Below are 21,543 nucleotides of genomic sequence, written 5' to 3' on the forward strand. Positions count from 1 at the left end.
AGCCTGGCGCTGTGTCTACCGTACAGAAGCCGTAGCAGAGGAGAAAGTTCCGGTAGAGTCTGAGGGGAAGGCACCAGAGACCACACAGCCCGTAGAGTCTGTGCCGGTAGAGGTGGTGTTGGCCAGTGAGCCTGAACCACCGGTAGAGGTGGTCTTGGCCAAGGAGCCTGAACCGGTACAGAACGGCTCGAAAGACTCAGAGCCCGTAGCGGTCGGGGTGGAAGAGCAAGCGGCGTCTGAAGTGAAGGAAGTGGCTCCCCCTTGCTCGCCCCCGCCGCCTGGTAAGTACTGGAACACTCGGTCTCAAGCCTTTCACAGTTAAAGTGCATGCTGTGTAGCCTACTGCTCATTTTAACTGAAGGAGCGCTTCGATTCAAATACCCCACCCCCAAAGTCAAATGTTATGACCACCTATCTTTGGCAGTCAAGATCCATGGCTACGGTTTCTGCCAAGGTCCCCTGGCCCCTTTGTCTTCTGCCTGAGGATAAGTAGCACTCAAATCAGGCAATGGATAGATGCTTGTCAGTTTGACTCAGGGGTGCTTTGGGTTGAAGCGTTGCTTGTGAGGCTAGATAGTGATGCCCTGTGCTTCCCTGGCTGCTATGACCCAATGCAATGGACTTCAATTATATTCTCGGATTGGAGCCATACATTGGTTCATGCTTCGCTGTTAGCAGAGTGTACCCTTTAAACTAGTGCTTTTATAATGTAATCTCTAAGACAGTTCCAAATTACACTTATACTGTTATTAAGAAATAATTAAATGTTTTTATATTTTATTACATACCTCAAATTTGGCTAGGGTGTTTCAGTGGGAAGAGGCTATGGTATGTACACCATAAAGCTGGTACAGTAGCTGCAGTGTCCTAGGGTTAAGAAATATATAAGCGATATAGTGTTGAATGGCTGAGATTCTGTATGGGAGTGGAGGAGATATAGTTCTGTATGGGTAAACTGTGAGGTCAGTTTAATTTATGAGAACCTTGTTCCAATCAGCGCTCCCCATTCCTGATGAGGAGGAGGCAGATCCAGTTATAGTGGTTACCACACCGGCACCCCCACCTCCAGCAGGTCTGGGACTGGAAGTGACGTGTGTGTGTATGTGTGTGTATTTGTGTGTGTGTGTGTGTGCTCAGGTGTTAGTGTGTGTGTACAGTATGTGTGTGTTTTTATATCCCATGTCCCAGTACCACTTCTACACTGTAGACTGTAATCAGTACAAGTACCATTTCTACACTGTAGACTGTAATCAGTATACAGTATATATATATATATATATATCTACATACATAGAGTGTAGAAGTGGTACTGGGACATGGGATATAAAACACACACACATACAGTACACACACATATATTTATATATATATATATATATATATATATATATATATATATATATATATATACCTGTAGATGAGGGCCTGGATGTTATTTTTGGGCTATAGTGATGTTACACTGTTGGAATAACAAGCACACATGCAACACATGCCAGCTAACCACCTGCCGGCATACCTTTCCTAAGCTGTCAGTCATTCATGGTGGCTTTTTCCACAAGAACAGTCTGGTTTCACGTTATACTGTACCACACTTGTATTTTGAAATTCTTATTTCCCCTCTGGTGTGAGATCATTTATAATGTTGTAACATGCGTTATACAGTAACTCCTGTATGTCTCTGTTTCTCATCCTCAACTCCCTTCTGATTGTTTGGTGTAAAGTTGAATTGCTCTTGGGTAGAGAGCTCTTCCTATGTTAAGGTGTCTACCTCTAAAGGTTGCACACTCTCACAGTTGCAATGGGTGTTAAGCTAAGGATTCCTCTAAAACTGGTTAAAATATGGCATTGTCTCAACAGTCAGACCTGAGTCTCATTCATTGTTTTTGGATCTGTCCTCATGTTGTTGTATGCAGGGTGACATTTTATTTTACACTCCCTCTCACATACACTTGTGTGGTACTACAGTGTAGCTCACATATAGGCTTGCGGTGCCGTAAAAACCCCTCTTATCTTACACACCCGCGTGACCTGTCACCCATCACGAAGACGCAGGCATTTTTTCAAAAGGACGTGCTTCAGTCTCATCGGTACGCACGCGTTCTCACACTCCATCCTTCCATTTCACGGACATGCATGTTGTTTTCTGTCCCCGGTCTTGTCTCGTCTCGCATGCCAGGTCTTGTACCGTAGCGTGTCTTGTTGGCCTGCCAGTGATGGACTTGGAGCTTTATGATAGGTGGGTCTGTGTGTCAATCACACCTTTATTGCAGATAAAGATGATGACGCTGCAGCCAGTACCCCATCCCCAACGCCCCTCCCAGGTTGGTAAACAGAACAAACCATCATCATTATCGCAGCGCCATGTTCTCTCCCCCCTACCACGGTCGGTTTCCATGGAGACTCCTCTGCTCTGTCCCAGTCACCCGTTGTGTTTTGGAGATGTTTGAAAACAAAGAAAAAGTTACAGTGCGGAAAAATATCAAAATGTCAATGGCTCTCAAACTTGCCTCCAACAGACAAGATTCTTTAGTATAGAATATAATATTAAGGGAAGATCTGAAAGTATTGCAATTTATGTCTGTAAATATGAAAGACTTACATGTAGTTTATGTGTGCCATCTCTGTGCATAGTGGGAATTTGCCTTAGCACAATACCTTCAAGCACCTTTATTTATGACTGTCAAATAAAGGTAGATGTGAACGTCACATCTGACATGTATAATATGACAAAAGATAAATACATGGGCATCATGTATATGCATATATTACATATATGGAAATATTATACATGCAATTGTTTTTACTTTAAGACTTTATTTACGCATTACCATACCTTCTCTCTTGTCTTGATTTTATTTGTAAGTACAAATTGCCCAAGGAGGTACTTTCACTTAAGTTGTAAGCAGCATATTCATTTCTTATTACTATACCTTTATACACTTTCTGCACATACTGTAAGATAAGGTGTGTCAAGCCTTCATCCCTTTTTCTCCATCTACAATAACGAAACAGATGAAACATTAAAAACAGTTTAAGACTGCAATAATTAATATTAATAATACTGTGCTTTTTTCACAGAGGATGCCAATTCACTCAAGAAACTCACTATTGAGCTGCCTAGTAAGATGTCTCTGTTAACCCTACATGTCTCTGACTAAACTGATAGACGAGACCAGTATGTCCAACTGATAGACGAGACCAGAATGTCCAACTGATAGACGAGACCAGAATGTCCAACTGATAGACGAGACCAGAATGTCCAACTGATAGAGAGACCAGAATGTCCAACTGATAGAGAGACCAGAATGTCCAACTGCCTGAATGTACTGTAGGAAACATGTTTGGAGACATGTTTATTTCTAGACTTTTTTCTGTGTTTTGAAATAAATTATTTTGCCCAATTCAGGAGGGAAGGAGATTATAGTGAATATGGAACATTAACATGTTAAAGGAGAAGGCTCTTTTTCGACAACCTGGACCTTATTTACGGCATATTATAAGACGTTTGACTCACCGAGATAACTTTGGTGTAATTCGGAGGCCTGTAGAATAAATTTAAAATCCAGTGCGAGCCAAATATATCCATGTAATGGCGGCGGACGGGGCACCGAGAATGCAGCTTCTAAAAAATGTATTTTCTGTCATGAAACGGTTGTTTTCATCAATCTATTTTTATGAATCGCTATTTGTGCTTCCATAGAGCGAGGGATTGTTGTGGTTTTCACATGCCTCTGTAATATGATCTTTAGAAACGTCTTTAGAAACGGAATAAAGCTTCCCCACTTGCTCCAGCACGCATGCTGGCTATTCTCCGTCTGTAGGCTACACTCGTGGCTCACATTCTCTACGCTACGTGTTGGTGCCTGGAATATTGTGTGCAATATGGCTGAAAATTTATCAGATTTTGAGGATACAGAAGATGACTTAGAATATGATGGAAGTCGATCGTAGCGTAGAGAATGTGAGCCGCGAGTGTAGCCTACAGATGGAGAATAGCCAGTCTGCGCGCTGTGCGCATGCGTGCTGGAGCAACTGTGGAAGCTTTATTCCGTTTCTAAAGATCATATTACACAGGCATGTGAAAACCACAACAATCCCTCGCTCTATGGGAGCACAACTAGCGATTCAGAAAAATAGATTGATGAAAACAATCGCGGCAGAAAATATATTTTTTAGAAGCCGCATTCTCGGTGCCCTGTCCGCCGCCATTACATGGATATAATTGGCTTGCGCTGGATTTAAAATTTCTTCTACAGGCCTCCGAATTACACCAAAGTTATCTCGGTGAGTCAAACGTCTTATAATATGCCGTAAATAAGGTCCAGGTTGTCGAAAAAGAGCCTTCTCCTTTAACTACAGTATAATTTTAATCATTATTTAAGGAATTGTACAGATTTGCGTGAATATATGTTGGGAATTCTGATCATAACGGCATAATCGAGGCATTTGTGTATTCTTACCCTCGCATGTCTATAAACTCAAACAATAATCTCGTTAAATGTGTTTAAATCCAAATTGAAAGAATTTGAGGCAGATTCCTTAAGTTGTTGCTGTTAATTTAATGTTACCTAGTTATGAAATTGACTCCTAGAAATGTCTATTCCCTTTGCTTCTTTTTCCTTTTGTGTTCTCTGCTTGTAACTATGTGTTTTTAATTATGCTGCTGCCTGTTTTAGCCAGGTCTCCCTTGAAAAAGAGATTATTAATCTCAATGGGATTCTCCTGGTTAAATAAAGGTTACATAAAATAAAACATTTAATTTATCTCATAATTTATCTCTTTTCTTTACTTATCTCAAAATACAAAAAAACTGTCAATATTTCAATACAGCAATATTTTACTATCAGGAATCAATTTCAGTTTAGTTTTAATTTATTATTTTAAAAATGCTTAGCTTTGGTATTAGTTTTAGTTTTTTTTTCTTCCTTTTGAGACTATCCTAATCTCGCGAGCTCACGTTTTTTTCACTCTGTGTGAAACAAACCATCTGGCACACATCAGGTTACTTCTACACAGGGGCACAGCAAAAAAAAAAAAAGAAGGATAATGTATGAAATGAAAAAGACATTTACTCTATAATGTTAGTTTATTTTAGTTTGTTTTGTAAACACAATACAGTTTTAGTTAGTTATCGTTACTTGTAAAGCCTAGTTTTTATTTTTAATTCAGTTAACTAAAATGTTTTTTCACATCTATTTTTTTTTTTAAAGTTTTCGCTAACTATAATAACCTTGCGGTAGCTTTATGGCTTGCTGTCATTGTTTGGTGGTCCTGCACTGTTTGTTGTGTGTGTGTGTGTGCTTGCTTCTATGGACTTTACAGTACTATTCCTCATAATATACTGTAAACCTCTCTCTGCCCTTGTTTAGATGATAGCGTCCCTGTGTCAGCCATGGGGAGAAAAGACTCAGGTAACTCAATTAGAGTTCTCTATCAGAAAGATATCTGGATAAAGCCAAACCTATAACAGTTGAACAGAGCTGCTTCCCCCTGCATAGCTGGTCAAAAGACAGCTATTTCACTTAAGATGGTATAATTTAATTCCGAGTTGAGCAATAGTGCGATTGTTAGGAAATGATCACGGGGTGATGAGGTCCATGAAATGGGAGGAGTGGCCTGGGTTTGGACCAGAGCAACATGTTGGGTCTTTACTATAGCAAATCTCAATACAGGAGATGTGGAAAGAGTGTTCATATGATCACTGTGTTCATATGATCTACCCATCTGTCTGAGATAACAATGAAGACCGGAGCATCTAGAGAAAAAAAAGAAGATTCATTCACTTTTTCAAAATAGGAAGTCCAATTTTCTCCCCACAATATGGAGTTGTTCCCTTAAAGGTATCTGTTCTATGTTCAATGTTCCTCGCTTTACGTTCAATGCTGCTCACCTCACATGTTGCAAAATGCTTTAATTGGAGTTGGCGGTTGAAGGACTGATGAATATGAGGTTGTTTCTGTCAATCTTTCCTGACTGGAAAGAGTTCAGTGAATTGGTACAGTAGGGTCTCTGTGTGATGCTGTGTTTGTGTGTGATGGTGTGTGTGTGTCTGTGTTTGTGTGTGTTTCTCCTGATCGATCAGTGTGGTCTCTGGGAGAGGGGCAGGCCCTGGAGGACCTGGACAAGCCCATCGACACCCCGCCACTGTCCACACTGCTCATAGAGAAGCCACTGGGAGGCTCCATCGCCGTGGGTGAGTGACCTGCAGCTGTAAAATTGAAGATACAGAACCGGACAGGAGAGAAGGGATGGTGTTCAATAGGAGAAACATAAAATATATCTTTAAGATTTCTGTAGAAAGAAGCCTAGAAGCACAAGTTCCTCTCTTTCTCCCGCAAACATTACATTACTGTTTACAGTCATTGAGCACACGCTTTTATAGAAAGCAACTTACAATAATTGCATTTCACGTAGGTAGTTTGTGTGTGTACTACTACTCATCAGAACTCACAAGTGCATCTCCTTTCCAAACAACACGACTTAGAGCATAATCTAGTGCTGAAGCCAACGTGCAAGAGCAGCAAAATACAAATACAATAGGTGCTTAGGAGGGAGGATCGTGGTAGTACTTCTTGAAGAGGTGAGTTTTGAGCCTGCGGTGAAAGATGGGCAGCAACTCTGCTGTCCTGACATCAGTGGGCAGTTCATTCCACCACTTCGGGGCCAGAACAGAAAAAGCCATGACCGTGTCGACCAGCAGCAGGGGCCTCAGAGAGTGACGGAGCAGCGAGGTAGCAGAGCGTAGTGGTCGTGGGGGGGGGGGGAACGGAGAAGGTGGTAGATGTTCCATTCTATTCAAGCAGCATTATAGTAAGTCATCTATTTGAAATACAGTAATAATAATTATTATTATTATAATTATAATAAAAAAAATTGTATAGCAACTTTCATACAAACAAATGCAGCTCAAAGTGCTTCGCCTGTACTATGAACGCCTGGGGTCATGCTGTGCTTCTCTCTTGTGCAAGGTGGGGACATCACTTTTGTTGCCAAGGTGGAGGCCAAAGATCTGCTGCGTAAGCCTACAATCAAGTGGTTAAAAGGGAAATGGATGGACCTGGCCAGCAAGACTGGGAAGCACTTACAGCTGAAGGAAACCTTCGACCGCTTCTCCAAGGTACAAACAGACCCATAATGTCATGTTTTTCATTCGTTATTTTTTGTTTAGCTACATCCTTTTTACGCCTCAGTTGGTCCTCGTGCTGATACTGTTCTGCCAATTCCTACCCTGTCCCCCTGCAGATTCACACGTTTGAAATGCACATCATCAAGGCCAAAGAGAACTACGCTGGCAATTACAGGTGTGAGGTCACCTACAAGGACAAGTTTGACAGCTGCGCCTTTGATCTGGAAGTTAAAGGTTAGTTGTGTTGCTGATGCTGTACCTCGTTTTCAGCTGCAGACCAGACAATACATTTGTCAGCACAGGGAATGGTGATACATGTATGCAATGTGTGTTTTTGTTTTTTCAGAAATTGAGCAGAATTTATCACAGAATGTCGATATTCGATCAGCTTTCAAAAGAAGGTAACAAGAGCTACACAGTATGATCACATCATATTAGAACACATTCAAGTCAGGAAGCCAAGGCCAACAAGATGTCTTCTTTCTTCTTTTTTTTTTTTTTTTTACAAAGATACAGAAGAATTAGATGTACATAATACGTATATATCTTTATTAAGAAATTGCATATGGCTATATCCTTACATAATGATGTACATTACATTTATCATTAGACAGCATAGACTTATACAGTACTTAGCATAGACTTATGGCTAAACAAACTATGTATTTACTAGACTTTCTTATTAAGCATAATGGTTTCCCCAACATATTTTGGTACAATGTAAACCTTACAAATCTGGAAGATATGAACACAGCGGCCCATGACACAAATTTGATAAACCAGTGTGAAAAAATGGTTGTACAAATGTCATTAACCTTGACCAAAGGTAATTACAAATCAACCAACTACCTGAACATGTTGATCTGTTCAAAGGCCAACGCTTGCATTTGGACCCCCCCCCCCCCTCCTCACCCCAACCCTCAACAATGTACCAGAAAGCAACGCAAAACATCCCAGCCCCATAGCATTATCACAATGTAACTGCTTAGTGATGTTGCTGCAACATAGCAGAAATATTGTGGGAATGTTGTGCTAATGTTGGCCGGGATATAGCTCTCGATTTTACTTACACAAACCTGTTTTCTCCAAGCCTCTAATTGGAAGTGCAGTGACAGGTTTTTGTGTAAGCCCCAATCGTGCCTTAGTTTGGACCTAAAGCACAGATTGAAGTCAGTGCCACTGTTTGCGTTGTTCTTTTAGCATTGTTAATCTAGAGCCTGTGACCGTTTCTCCTCTGATTCAATCTCTATTAATCTCTTCTTGTTAACAACAGCAGTGAAGGACAAGACGATGCAGGGGAGCTTGACTTTAGTGGCCTTCTTAAACATAGGTGAGAATCACTATCCGCCCCTCAATAGCCGGAGTCTTTTTTACATTCTTTATTTTTTAAACCCATATTTTCTTTTCTTTTTTTAAACTGCTTTTAATTTTCTCAATTTTTTTTCTCTTTTGTGATTTGATATGTTTTACTCTTCCAAATTATTATTATTATTATTATTTTTTACATTTATTGCATTTTATTAAAATGTATTACATATTTGTGTGTAAGTATTGCAAAACATCTAGATAGGATATCATACCATGCTATACATATTGAGTGAAAAGGTTAAGTTGCCTGTACTATGTAATATTTTATAAAATGATATGTTTAATCAGTTATTTTCCGCACCTTGAAAATTACCTGTATTTTTCAAATTTGGATTCGATTTTTCTACAGTTTTTCTTGGTTCAGCAAAAAGGCATATTTTCAATGCCATGTCATGAGTAAAACAGACTTAGACAGTGACATTGTTCACTGAGGTAAAATTACACATTTATTTTGGGCTTGTCTCTCTCTTCTTCCCTACACATTCAGAATGAACAGGTTAGTAGAGAGAGTACCATAGGTCATTAAACGATTAGATCTTACTGTGGGTAAGTACGGTAATCCTGATAGCTTCCCCAGCATGGAATGTAGATCTAGGATACTGGACAAGCAAGAGTGTTGGCCTACTGTAGTACGGTAACACTTCATTTAAAGGCTGCATTCTTAAATGCTCTATTATCAGTAATGATGGAAATGGACTTTGCCTCATAGTTCTATCCACTGGGGGGTGGACTCTTCATCAGTGATGGGAAAAGTACACGGAATGTTTACTTGAGTAGAAGTAAAGATACCCATGTAAAAACTGACTTGAGTAAAAGTAATAAGTACTGATCCAAATATCTACTCAAGTGAAAGTGAAAGTACAGACTCTGAAATGTACTTTAAAGTATAATACAAAGTAAAAAGTAGTTTTTCGCGATCCAAAGATCACAATTCTAAATTGGTTACCTTTGTGCTGTTAAGATCAATATTGCCAGTTCTGTTCAAGAAGACCTACCAGACAAGATGGTAGTGTACTTCACTATAATGTTAGTAGCATTAGATCCATTTGTTATTCACACATCACACTTCTGTGTACTGGATGAGTTCAGGATTATCTTAACCGGGATGAAATCATACTCATAGGCCCATCTTTTAATCAACATTTTTAATAGTACAATTTCTTCTTGAAGGTTACAGTAGTGCTTTTTGTTATTCTCATGGCGTGAGCATTGAGTGGCAAAGATTTTTATCTGTAACAAAGTGCATCGTCCCATTGAACGCAAATGAATTTAAGCTGCCCACTGTGCAAATTAAATACTTACTGTCCCATTTTAATTAAATAACCAAATATAAAGGCACATATGCATGTCGTGCACATAAAACTTAAACTGCCAATGAATCAAGTTGAAGTACTCAATTACTTTAAAAGTATACTGCGTCTCCTAATTTACACAACCGTGCAATAGAACTCTACTGCATCTCCTCATTTACACAACAGTGTAGAACTCTACTGCATCTCCTCAATTACACAACAGTATAGAACTCTACTGCATCTCCTCATTTACACAACATTATAGAACTCTACTGCATCTCCTTTTTTACACAACAGTATAGAACTCTACTGCATCTCCTCATTTACACAACAGTATAGAACTCTACTGCATCTCCTCATTTACACAACAGTATAGAACTCTACTGCATCTCCTCATAATGCACGTATGTGTGTGTTTAAGTTGGAGGTGAATGTCATAAGACAAACTAAAACAATAACAAATTACCATGAGAGAGGGAGGTCCGGTAAGGATAAGATCAATCAGCACGTTCAGTTACTAAGTAAGTGAGTCCGTCCGTCAGTCAGTCAGTCTCATTCAGGCAGTCATTGTGTCTCATTCAGGCAGTCAGTCAGTCAGTCTCATTCAGGCAGTCAGTCAGTCAGTCAGTCAGTCAGTCAGTCTCATTCAGTCAGTCAGTCAGTCTCATTCAGGCAGTCAGTCTCATTCAGTCAGTCAGTCAGTCAGTCAGTCTCATTCATTCAGTCAGTCAGTCTCATTCATTCAGTCAGTCAGTCTCATTCATTCAGTCAGTCAGTCAGTCAGTCTCATTCAGGCAGTCAGTCAGTCAGTCTCATTCAGTCAGTCAGTCAGTCAGTCTCATTCAGGCAGTCAGTCAGTCAGTCTCATTCAGGCAGTCAGTCAGTCAGTCTCATTCAGGCAGTCAGTCAGTCAGTCTCATTCAGGCAGTCAGTCAGTCAGTCTCATTCAGGCAGTCAGTCAGTCAGTCTCATTCAGTCAGTCAGTCAGTCAGTCTCATTCAGGCAGTCAGTCAGTCAGTCTCATTCAGTCAGTCAGTCAGTCAGTCAGTCTCATTCAGGCAGTCAGTCAGTCAGTTACATTGGTAGAGGATAAAACCAATGAGATTATAGACCTTGGCTTTGTCTTTGAAAGGATGAATGAGCTATGTAGCTAAGTCGTTCTTTTAGACGAGGAAGAAGGTCTATTTGTTAGAACACCTGCTCATTTGGCGAAGAGTGGGCACATTGCTTGGCAAGGTTGACTAAGAGAGTGGCCCTTCTAACGTTACTTTGTGAAGCTAAGGCTGTTGCTATCGATTCACCTGCTAATGTTGGCTACTGGCTAGACCTAGCTAACGTTATTCTGCAACAACGCAGAGCGGTGCTCTTTGCTTTTTAGCAACGTCTAGACTGTATGAAGAGATCCCCGTAGCAATCTAGCTAGCTAGCTAGCTAGCAAACAATGGATGGCATTGGTTAGGCTTGAGCGAGCCCGCTAAACTAACGGTAACGTTAGCTTAGTTTTGCGAAAACATCACCATGTAGCCAGCCCGTGAAACGAGTGGTGATTCTGGTGAACAAGTCTTAGCCGATCATGCTAGCCACGCTAGCTAGACGCGGGCTAACGTCATCAGCAACAAAATTAGCACTACCACTACGGCACTAACGTTAGCAGGCCATCATCGTTTTAGCATATCTAGCCACACAAACATTGCGTAGTATCCGTTTGACTGAGCAACATGCTAGTACACTACTAAGCCTATACTTTTAACTAACGTTACGTAAGCTGTTTTGTTACAACATATATCTTAGCTAAGCTAATAATAGCTAGCAAGCTAGCTAGTTAAAACTTACCTCGATGTGTTTCCTGAGATTCGATGGAGAATTCTTGAAGGCAAGCACCTCATGCCGTTTTGGCTTGCACAGCAAGCACACCATTCGCCATGATTGGTTTTTTTCCCCTACAAACCCGAAAAGATCACTAAGATACGGCCATGGGTGAGGTAACTGAGGTTCTGCTCTTTCAGGCTCAGCCTGCTCTGGTTCTTCGCCATTGTCCATGGTGTCATTGTTGGTGTGATGGATTGATCTGATCGCAGCAAGCTAACACTGACTTCCACTTCAACCCGCTCTGATGTGTCACAGTCACACTACTTAGGTCCCTAAGTTACTGACTGACTGCTGGCACTGTCGACTTGCGTGCCGTAGGCTACATGCGCGTTTTGAAATTTTAGCGGCAGCCAGGCTGATAAATCAAATGCGGATTACATGATTTACGCAAAGATACTGAAAAAAAAAAAATATATATATATGTCAAAGTAACGAGCCCTTTTTAAAAATGTAGGGAGTAGAAAGTACGATATTTTTGTTTTAAATGTAGGGAGTAAAAGTAAAAAGTTGTCAGAAAAAAAAAAACTTCTTAAAAGTACAAAGTAATGGCATTTTGTACTTAAGTACAGTAACGAAGTATTTCTACTTAAGTAAATCCCATCACTGCTCTTCATCAAGGAGGTTATACGCCATGAGGCAAAGATGTCCATTTTGAATCACTAATGATCTGCTATAGTGGACCATTTATGAATCAGGCTGGGAAATAGTGTTATCGCTACATTGTCATTTTATTTCAACATAGAAATACAAGGCACATCCTACAAATGTTTATTTCAGACGTCTTGAGAATTGCCTGAAAATAAACAGAAGATAGAAGATAGCCTACATACAAAGAATGAAATAATATCTCATGCTATTTTTCCTTTCTCAAACCTTTCAGACATTTGGGAAAATGTCTAATGAAAGAAAGGACTGATTGAATGTTCTTTATTTAGCCAATTAATGGATCTACTCACGCCCAGGGCATTAGCGTATTAACCTGGATCTCACAGATCTAATATCCCCCTGTGGACGCATTCATCTCTAACAGTGTCAGAGCGTCTCTGAAGTGATGACTGAACATACAGATGTACTGACAAAGGGATGGGCTATTTTTACAGTATATACACGCCATTGTATCACCAGTGCACCTACAGTATGTCTAAGGTATCCCCTATTCCTGCATGCTGAATTAGCTACGCTCCTAAATCTGTCCAGCTTGTCATTAGTCAGGTTCATTTGTCTGCCCAGGGAAGCAGAAATATTATAGCACTGAGCAGAATGTAATGTGTTGTCCTGTTCATTACTACAGCAGTGATAAAATCATGTAATTCCTGTCACCCTCCAAAAAGCTCACCCTGAAGTCAAGTAACAATGACCAAACTAAAAGAACCCTGATCAAACGCCCCTCCATAAATGCCCCCTGTAATACGTATGACCATCTCCTTACTGATAGAGTTAAACCGCAGCTCAACCTCCCAGTGTCACATTCACCCAGGGTTTAAGTCGGACTTAAGCGTAGGTAGGACTACAGACCACGCCCATCCCTTTGTGTGACATGTCCTGAGGAACTCTTTAGGGATAAGACAGTATGGAGGAAGTATGGAGCGAGATTAGAAGGAAAGAGGGATTACAACTCCATCACAATAAAATTGAACATTAGTCAGTTATAGATAGTTTATGTTGGCTACTGTACTGTAGACAGTACTGTAGAAGCTTCCCAAAGTCTTGAGGGCATCGGTCTAGTCGGTGGCAGGCCACCCATACATTCCAACACCCCCACCCCCTTCAACGAGTAGTTCCTCAGGACACGTCGCAAATGCCCAGCTAGCGGACACCCCTGGACTCAATCCCTCCCCCTCGTCTCCGGAACCACCAGGGAGCCTAGGCAGGAGGAGGCACCGGAGGTGGACGTCTGGGAGATCCTGAAGTCCGCCAGGCCAGACGAGTATGAGAAGATCGCCTTCACCTACGGCATCACAGACCTGAGGGGCCTGCTCCGGAGGCTGAAAAAGACCAAGAAGGAGGAGAAAAAGAGTGAAGGTGCTGACTGGTGCTTTTTCTCTTTTGATAGCAAGATTAGGAAACCCTTAAGAGGAGACGTGTGCTAATGTTGGGGCTGTGTAGGTCTTCGTTTGGGTTACAATCTACAGCTCAATGGATTTAGGCCAAAATGTTTAATTTCAAGAGTACACATTTTGAACGGCATCTTTTGTTTTTCTGAAGCTTTTTCCAAGAAGCTGGAGCCGGCCTACCAGGTGGACAAAGGTGGGAAGATTCGCTTCGTGGTAGACCTTGCAGACCCCACTGTGGATCTGAAATGGTACAAGAATGGAATCGAGATCCGGTCAACTCCCAAGTATGTCACTGGTTTTTATTCATCTATGTATATTATATGTCCTTTCCCTTCATCTTCTCACAAATGAAAGTCATTTTTGTGTGTTTCCCCACAAAATGTGTTTCATTCGTGGTTTTCACTTTCCATACTCTCTGCTGGTCCTTTTGCTGGTTTTATCTGTACTTCTGTCGCATCTCACGGCTTAAATGCAATGGTTCACAATGTTAGTTTTGTCTGTTGCTCTGGCAATGCACCATGCTTAATGGGAGGTGCTCTCATAGAGATGCAGCTTGTTGTACTCCCTTAAGTGCATATTGAACACACGCACAAATGCACGCACGCGCAAATGCACGCACGCACAAACGCAAGCACGCACGCACACAAGCACATAGACCTCCCTCCTTGACCCTGTAGTAGAGAGGCTTTTCCCCTGCCTCCTGATTTCGTAGGGACTCGGACCCTGATTGCCCTCCAGACTCTCACAGAGCTGCTTCTGTAAGCAGACATCCCACATGCAGCCGGCCCAGTCCACTGCACTGCGAACCATTGCCAGCCTGATGCCCAGTGAACAAATAACATTGGTCAACTCTTATGTGACTTTGAAGAGTTGCCACCCCGTCTCGCCAACATAGCAAGAACGCTACGTGTTTGCAGGTCGTTGCGCGGCCCTGAGGTTCATTTGGTTGGACATCCTGTGTACGATGTGAATAATGGTCCTTTGCTATTAACTACAGGTCTTCTGTACAGGAAAATGGTGGTACCTCCTTCATAGGTCTTTAACTTAGTCTGGCCTTGTAGCTTTTTAAATGACAACAGAATTATTATTTACGTGGCTTTATTGGTTTAAGTGTGTCATTGACAGATACACTCATGCAGTATATTGAATTACATGTATAGGAAAGAAGTCTTCCTGTTAATATTCAGTAAACCAGATAAAACATTGAAGACTGTATTTGGAGAGATACTATAATGTTGGGCCTAATGTGCCCTATCCTGTCCTATCATTAAATCAACCCCCAGGGTCAGAGTGGTAGTAGACCTACAGCGCTAGCTATTGCTGGTTTGTACTCTCTAGGTAGATTTAAAAATGTCTAGTCGCGGTTAAAGCCATCTGGGAGGTTATTGCAGTTTTCTGGTCCCTGTTCTCAGGTGTTGTATTTCCCTGGTTCCCCTGTTCCAAAGGCTCCACTGTGCTCTCTCTCTCTCTCTCTCTCTCTCTCTCTCTCTCTCTCGTCTTCTTTGTTGTAACACTATTGGCGATTGCATTCCCCTCCAGGCATGATGTCTCTCTGTCCTTCTGCCCTGTGTGTATCTGTTTGTCTGTCCTGTGTGTATCTGTCTGTCTGTCCTGTCATGCCTTGCCATGGCGTTCCTTCCTCCTCTCTCGCTATAAACACATCCTCCGCACTGTGCCTCGGCCCCATTCTGGATACACTGCTGACCTTAAGTCAAAGGAAGTAAGTCCAATCAGCGCAGACCTCTGAAGTGTGATCCCTCCCCACTGTCTAGTCTGTCCAATAACAACACAGACCTCTGGAGTGTGATCCCGCCCCACTGTTTATTCTGTCCCCTCTAGTGTGCAGTGCCAACCCAGACTGATGCATGCTGGAATTTGGTTGTTACTTTATTTTATTGGGTATACTTGTGCATAGGATTATGGTTTTGAGGGATCTATGGAGACACAAGTAAGAAAAGACAAAAGCACCAATTGTAAGACATGTTCACAGGGCAAACTATATTTTATTCTCTCGCTACACACACACACACACACACACACACACACACACACACACGCACACACACACACACACACACACACACACACACGCACACACACATGGTCCACATTTTCAAAATACATTGCAGGGGCCCAAATATAATTCCATTGCTCTTGTGTTGTTTGGTCATTTAACATGTGTCACATGTAATAGTTACAAGCTTCTAGGATGTACATAATATGTACTTACAGTACATGCACATACATACACACATACATATACTGTATCTTGGTGGTATAATATACATAATAATGATGTACAGTAAGCATACAGAAAATACCACTAACACCAGGGGAGTTATGGGTACAGAAAACATCTTCTCCTCCAAATACAGCGACATTGAACAATATTTAGCAGTCTGCTTTGCCTCACACTTGGCCAACCCCATAATCCCCAGGCCTCTGACTACTAACCTATGGACAAGGCCCAGGCTGCCAAATATACACTTGTAGCCTAGCTGTATAATGGCTTGTACCAGTGGCTGGTACTTTAACTGTTTAGAGAGAAACGCTTCTCCTAAATTAGAATCAAATGTACAGCCTACTTCCAACAGGAACACTACACACACACACACACACACACACACACACACACACACACACACACACACACACATTTACAGCAACATTCGCTCTCAGCTCAAAGAAATTCACTGAGTGCCCAGAGATGTGACTGAATGACTTGATGCATAGGTATATCTTTGAGATGAAGGGCACACAGAGGATCATGGTCATCAACAACTGCGTGATGACCGACGACGCTGCCTACTCCGTCTCCGCGGGGGATGAGAAGTGCACCACAGAGCTGTTCGTCAAAGGTACCGACCTCAGCCCAAACCGCACTGTCCCTGAACTTATTGTCTGTTGTTCCCTGGTGAAGATACAGCGGTTTCTCTTTCCCTCTGTGCCTGTCTCCGATCGTACACTTTGACCCTTCCCTCTGCAGAGTTGCCCGTGAAGATCCTCAAAGAGATTGAGCCTGTGAAGACCACAGTGAACGAGAGGATCGAGTTGGAGTGTGAGGTGTCTGAGGAAGGAGCACAAGTTAAATGGTACGACTGGGGAGGTCCCTTCTTTCTCAGGACTGAGGACTTTATTTATCGTTGTACTATATACATTTGTGAGCATGTCACCCCAAAAAAAGCGACATGAAGATTGCCACAACAGTGGTAATCTACACAAGAGCGAGTAGCCTACCCATTACGATGTCCTCAACGGTGACTTCCTATAAAAGTCCTCAAAAGTGATTAACCATTATAGCCAAGGGTGTTGTATGGGGTGTAACTGTTTGGATGTGTCTCTGAGGCTCCAGTCTCGTTGTTTCTCAGGATGAAGAATGGCGTGGAGGTCCCCACGGGCGTGCGTTCGCGATACCGCGTCAAGTCTGAGGGGACCAAACACTGGCTGATCATTGACGATGCCTCCAAGGAGGACACAGGGACCTACTCCCTCATGGCCACCGGTGGCACCACTGAGGCCCATGTACAGGTTGACTGTATGTGTCAACCTTGTTTTTGTACACAGCAGCCTCTACCTTAGACCCAGTCTGATTTGAATCAGACTAATCAGTATGAGTTTTGGATGATTCAAATGGATCATATTGGCTCTTTGTCCTCTTCTTCTCACCCATCCCCTCCGCTCTCTGTGACCTTCCTTCTGTCAGTGAAGCCACTGAAGATTCTCCAGGACCTCCAGAACATGACAGTGCTGCTGGGCCAGCCCCTCAAGCTGCACTGTGAGATCTACCCTGGGAACGTCCCCGGCCGCTGGTACAGGAACGGACAGCTGGTCCAGCCCAACGACCGCATCAGCATCCTGCACAGAGCCAAGTACGCACAGCAGTATTTGTTACCGCGTTCCATATGGTTTCATCCCATGTGTTCCCAGGAGCTGATCTTCAGTGTCAACTTGTCCTCTTGTTGTTTTGACAGGAACCACAGACTTGAGATTGAGAGTAGCTCAATCCACGATGCAGGGGACTACACCTTTGTGCCTGAAGGATACTCACAGAGTCTCTCTGCCAAAGTTCATATCATTGGTACGGTATTCTTGTCACAAATATGAAAAATAGTAAGAAAATATAACCCTAAACCATAACCAGTGATCAAGCTTGTTGCCCAACTTTATGCTTCTTTGTCTCTGACTTAATTTCCTGCAGATCCACCCAAGGTGCATCTGGACAGCTTGAACTTCCCTGACAACACGGTGACCATCGTGGCAGGAAACAAGCTCCGCCTGGAGATACCCATCAGTGGAGAGCCAACCCCCAGGGTGGTGTGGATGAAAGGAGAGAGGGTGAGAAGAAGAGATTGAAATAAAGATTTCTATATAAAGGCATTGGTCACAATGGCATCCATCAGACCTGGGTTGAAATACTCTTTGAAGTACAGTACTTCTAATCACTTTAGCGTTTGCTTTAGTGCTGAGTGGGTGGGGGTTTTCTTATTTGGGACAGGCCCATTGTTTGCATTGTGCCAGACAAGATTAAGTCAATGAAAGTATTTCAAAATAGTGTATTTCGACCAATGCTATTCACTGCATGTGCACTGATGCTCCTCTGCTCGCTACACCAGGTCATCCTCGACTCCGGCAGCCGCGTTCGGGCCGAGACGTTCTCCGACCACACCAGCCTCACCATCGACGTCACAGAGAGGGAGGACACGGGAAACTACAAGATAGTCCTGCAGAATGAGGCGGGGGAAGACACGGCCAGTGTCAGAGTCAAGGTCGTCGGTAAGAGAGCGAGGGAGAGAGAGAGAGAGAGAGAGAGAGAGAGAGAGAGAGAGAGAGAGAGAGAGAGAGAGAGCACAAGAGAGTAAAAGATTGACATGATGGAAAACAACCAATGGGTAAACTCAGACTCTTGTCCTCGGTACTGTAGATATCCCAGACCCCCCCCATGCTCCCCTGGTCCCAGAGGTAGGGGGAGACTGGTGCTCCATGACATGGGAACCTCCCATCTATGATGGGGGCTCACCCATTCTGGGTAAGTGTGTTTGGCATCTGCCTCTCTCCGTAATGATCTCATGATTCATTCAATTACATGGTAATAGAATGGGCAGCTTATTTGTCGTCACAAAACTAATAATGCTGTGTTTTTTTTTTCCTGAAGGTTACTTCATAGAGAGAAAGAAAAAACAGAGTTCCAGGTGGATGAGGTTGAACTTTGACCTGAACAAGGAGACAACCTTCGAGCCCAAGAAGATGATTGAGGGCGTGCCGTATGAGGTGCGAGTCTTTGCCGTCAACGCCATCGGCGTGTCCAAACCCAGCGAGCCGTCCAAAGCCTTTGTTCCCCTGGGTAAGTACCCCTAGTACCCCGCTCGATGTCCGCTTGTCTGTGTAAACTCAATCGCCTCTGAACTGAAAGCGTCCCACCACTGGACATGCATTATCCTATTACGTACGTCAACATAGTTTATCCTGCAGCGATACATCAGTAATGGGAGAAAAATGACAGACTAGGGGGATACCTCACATCTACAATGTGCCCTTGGTCAGGCCCCCAGCACCTGTCTCTCTCCATGCTGCTGTGTTCAAAGCATTCTGACTGAGACCTCCGCCGGACCGGCCCAGAGCTTTGGGAGACATTAAATATGTCTTTATAATGGCTGCCAAATCAGCTGAGGATTATAGGTTTAGGAGATCAGCCTCCCACGGGGTTCAATCGGAGTTAAATGTGATTCCGAAAGTAAGAATAGACGTTAGGAGGCGCCCAGTAATGAGTACTGATCAGCAGATTGATGGCATACCAGTCTGCTAGAAAGGCGTCGTTCTCACGTGTCTGTGGAGGCGGCCTCCGTAATGGCTTTACATCATCCACTCGGCTCTGACGATCAGCTTTCGTGTGACGCTTTCCGTTCCCATCGTAATTCACTGTCAAAAATGAAACGAGGGTCTGTGTGAACTTCGACCCCTCTTTGACACCCTCATCACCGCCGTCCCTCAGCTGTGACCAGCGAGCCGACCATGCTGGTGGTGGACGACGTCACAGACGACACGGTGACCATGAAGTGGCGTCCTCCGGACGCCATCGGCGCGGCCGGCCTGGATGGCTATCTGGTGGAGTACTGCTTTGAAGGAAGTGAGATGACACGCTGATTGGCTCTTTTTTGTAATCACTCTCACACTTCCTAATCCTGACTGTAATATTATTAAAAACAAAATAATGTTTTATGTGATGAGTTAGTTAAGGTTTGTCAAAAGCGGCCTCAACGTGTTGTTTCTTCACAGCTGATGAGTGGATCGTAGCCAACAAGGAGCTGACGGAGAAGACCAAGTTTACAATCACTGGACTCCCCGTAGAGGCCAAGCTTCTAGTTAGGGTAAAGGCCATCAACGCCGCCGGGTCCAGCACCCCTCGAACCATCCAGCATTCTATCCTGGTCAAAGAAGTCATTGGTGAGTCTTGAGTTAAATCTTGAAATGTATTAGATCAGGAACAATAACACGACATCCTATGGCCCTTGTCGATCTGACCTGTCCTTTTTATTAGAACCTCCGAAGATCCGCATCCCCCGACACTTGAAGCAGACCTACATGCGTAAAGTCGGAGAAGCTGTCAACCTGGTGGTGCCATTTTTGGTAAAAAAATAAAAATAAATTTAAAGCAGCAACAGGCACACACTCGCATCCCCATAGCAGAGAACCTGGTTGTCTTTTTTAAACCCTGGTTGTTATTGTAAAAGTAATGTTGTACTTTTTCTTAAAACTGTCTTTCCTCTGCTTGCTCCTCAGGGGAAGCCCAGGCCAAAGGTCAGCTGGCTGAAGGAGGGGAAAGCCATCGACCCTGCGCACGTCAGCATCCGCAACACGGAGTGTGACAGCATCATCTTCATCCGCAAGGCGGAACGCAACCACTCCGGGAAGTACGAGATGAGCGTGCAGGTGGAGAACCACAAGGACACGGCCATTATCGATATCCAGATCGTAGGTGAGCCTAGGGTTGTGGATGGCAGACTACAAACAAACAAACAAACAAACAAACGTTTCAAATTTGTGAAGTACTAGATCTTAGAGAAGGGTTCATTGCAGTCAGTCTTAGTTTCCCAGACGAACCTGACACCAGGGCCGTTTGTTTTTGTCGACTAATTTCTGCTTTCTCTTCAGATCTGCCAGGGCCGCCACAGTGTGTGAAGATAGATGAAGTGTGGGGCGGAAACGTGGCTCTGGACTGGACCCCTCCTAGGGACAACGGAAACGCCCCCATAATAGGCTACACCATCCAGAAAGCAGACAAAAAAACCATGGTATGAGGTTTACAGAACTGGCTTGGGTCTTTGTACACAACAGTTAATTGTTCTTTTGTGTGTCTGCATTATACAAATGTATGTAGTACTCTATAATTTTTTTTTACCGTCTTACAGAGACAGTGCATACTGATCAGCACAACTGTAAATACTGCCAGTATTGGCCAGCTGGATGGTTTTGAGCTGTAGTCCCTGTAGGCCATAGTGCGGTGTGTTTTGACTCAGCCTGATCTCTGTGGCAGGAGTGGTACACGTGTGTGGAGCACTACCACCGCACCTGCATCACCATCACGGAGCTGGTGGTGGGGAACGAGTATTACTTCAGGATCTACTCGGAGAACATGTGCGGCCTGAGCGAGTGCGCCACCCAGACCAAGGACAGCGCCCTCATCGTCAAAGAAGGTATCTCTGAGCTCTGCTGTGTGGAGGGAGCGAGAGCAATTAATTGCGACCAGCTTTCATTGTAAAGAGTGCCAGTGTCGTTCACTATTTAGCCTGGCGACACCGTCCTCACGTTCTGTTTCCGAGCTCGCGAGATCAGGATG

General features: G+C 43.2%; 1 protein-coding gene across 1 annotated transcript in view; it reads left to right on the top strand.

Annotated features, from left to right (window-relative positions):
• The window catches only part of mybpc1 (myosin binding protein C1), a gene marked incomplete at both ends in the record, with an annotated part of 31,170 nt that overhangs the window by 6,437 nt on the left and 3,190 nt on the right, over window positions 1–21,543 (top strand). The window contains 26 exons of the mRNA XM_084447740.1: window positions 27–281; window positions 2,271–2,321; window positions 3,079–3,120; window positions 5,370–5,411; window positions 6,083–6,193; window positions 6,969–7,117; window positions 7,243–7,360; window positions 7,473–7,527; window positions 8,400–8,456; window positions 13,514–13,677; window positions 13,861–13,993; window positions 16,443–16,567; window positions 16,696–16,801; window positions 17,078–17,244; window positions 17,413–17,578; window positions 17,681–17,787; window positions 17,908–18,044; window positions 18,323–18,482; window positions 18,631–18,735; window positions 18,862–19,050; window positions 19,699–19,833; window positions 19,983–20,150; window positions 20,245–20,333; window positions 20,487–20,682; window positions 20,859–20,998; window positions 21,241–21,400. Of these exons, the coding sequence (XP_084303866.1) occupies window positions 27–281; window positions 2,271–2,321; window positions 3,079–3,120; window positions 5,370–5,411; window positions 6,083–6,193; window positions 6,969–7,117; window positions 7,243–7,360; window positions 7,473–7,527; window positions 8,400–8,456; window positions 13,514–13,677; window positions 13,861–13,993; window positions 16,443–16,567; window positions 16,696–16,801; window positions 17,078–17,244; window positions 17,413–17,578; window positions 17,681–17,787; window positions 17,908–18,044; window positions 18,323–18,482; window positions 18,631–18,735; window positions 18,862–19,050; window positions 19,699–19,833; window positions 19,983–20,150; window positions 20,245–20,333; window positions 20,487–20,682; window positions 20,859–20,998; window positions 21,241–21,400 (3,327 nt within the window). The remainder of the gene's footprint in view (window positions 1–26; window positions 282–2,270; window positions 2,322–3,078; window positions 3,121–5,369; window positions 5,412–6,082; window positions 6,194–6,968; window positions 7,118–7,242; window positions 7,361–7,472; window positions 7,528–8,399; window positions 8,457–13,513; window positions 13,678–13,860; window positions 13,994–16,442; window positions 16,568–16,695; window positions 16,802–17,077; window positions 17,245–17,412; window positions 17,579–17,680; window positions 17,788–17,907; window positions 18,045–18,322; window positions 18,483–18,630; window positions 18,736–18,861; window positions 19,051–19,698; window positions 19,834–19,982; window positions 20,151–20,244; window positions 20,334–20,486; window positions 20,683–20,858; window positions 20,999–21,240; window positions 21,401–21,543) is intronic.

The sequence above is a fragment of the Borostomias antarcticus genome, assembly GCF_949987555.1.
Source record: "Borostomias antarcticus genome assembly, chromosome: 13".
NCBI lineage: Eukaryota > Metazoa > Chordata > Actinopteri > Stomiiformes > Stomiidae > Borostomias > Borostomias antarcticus.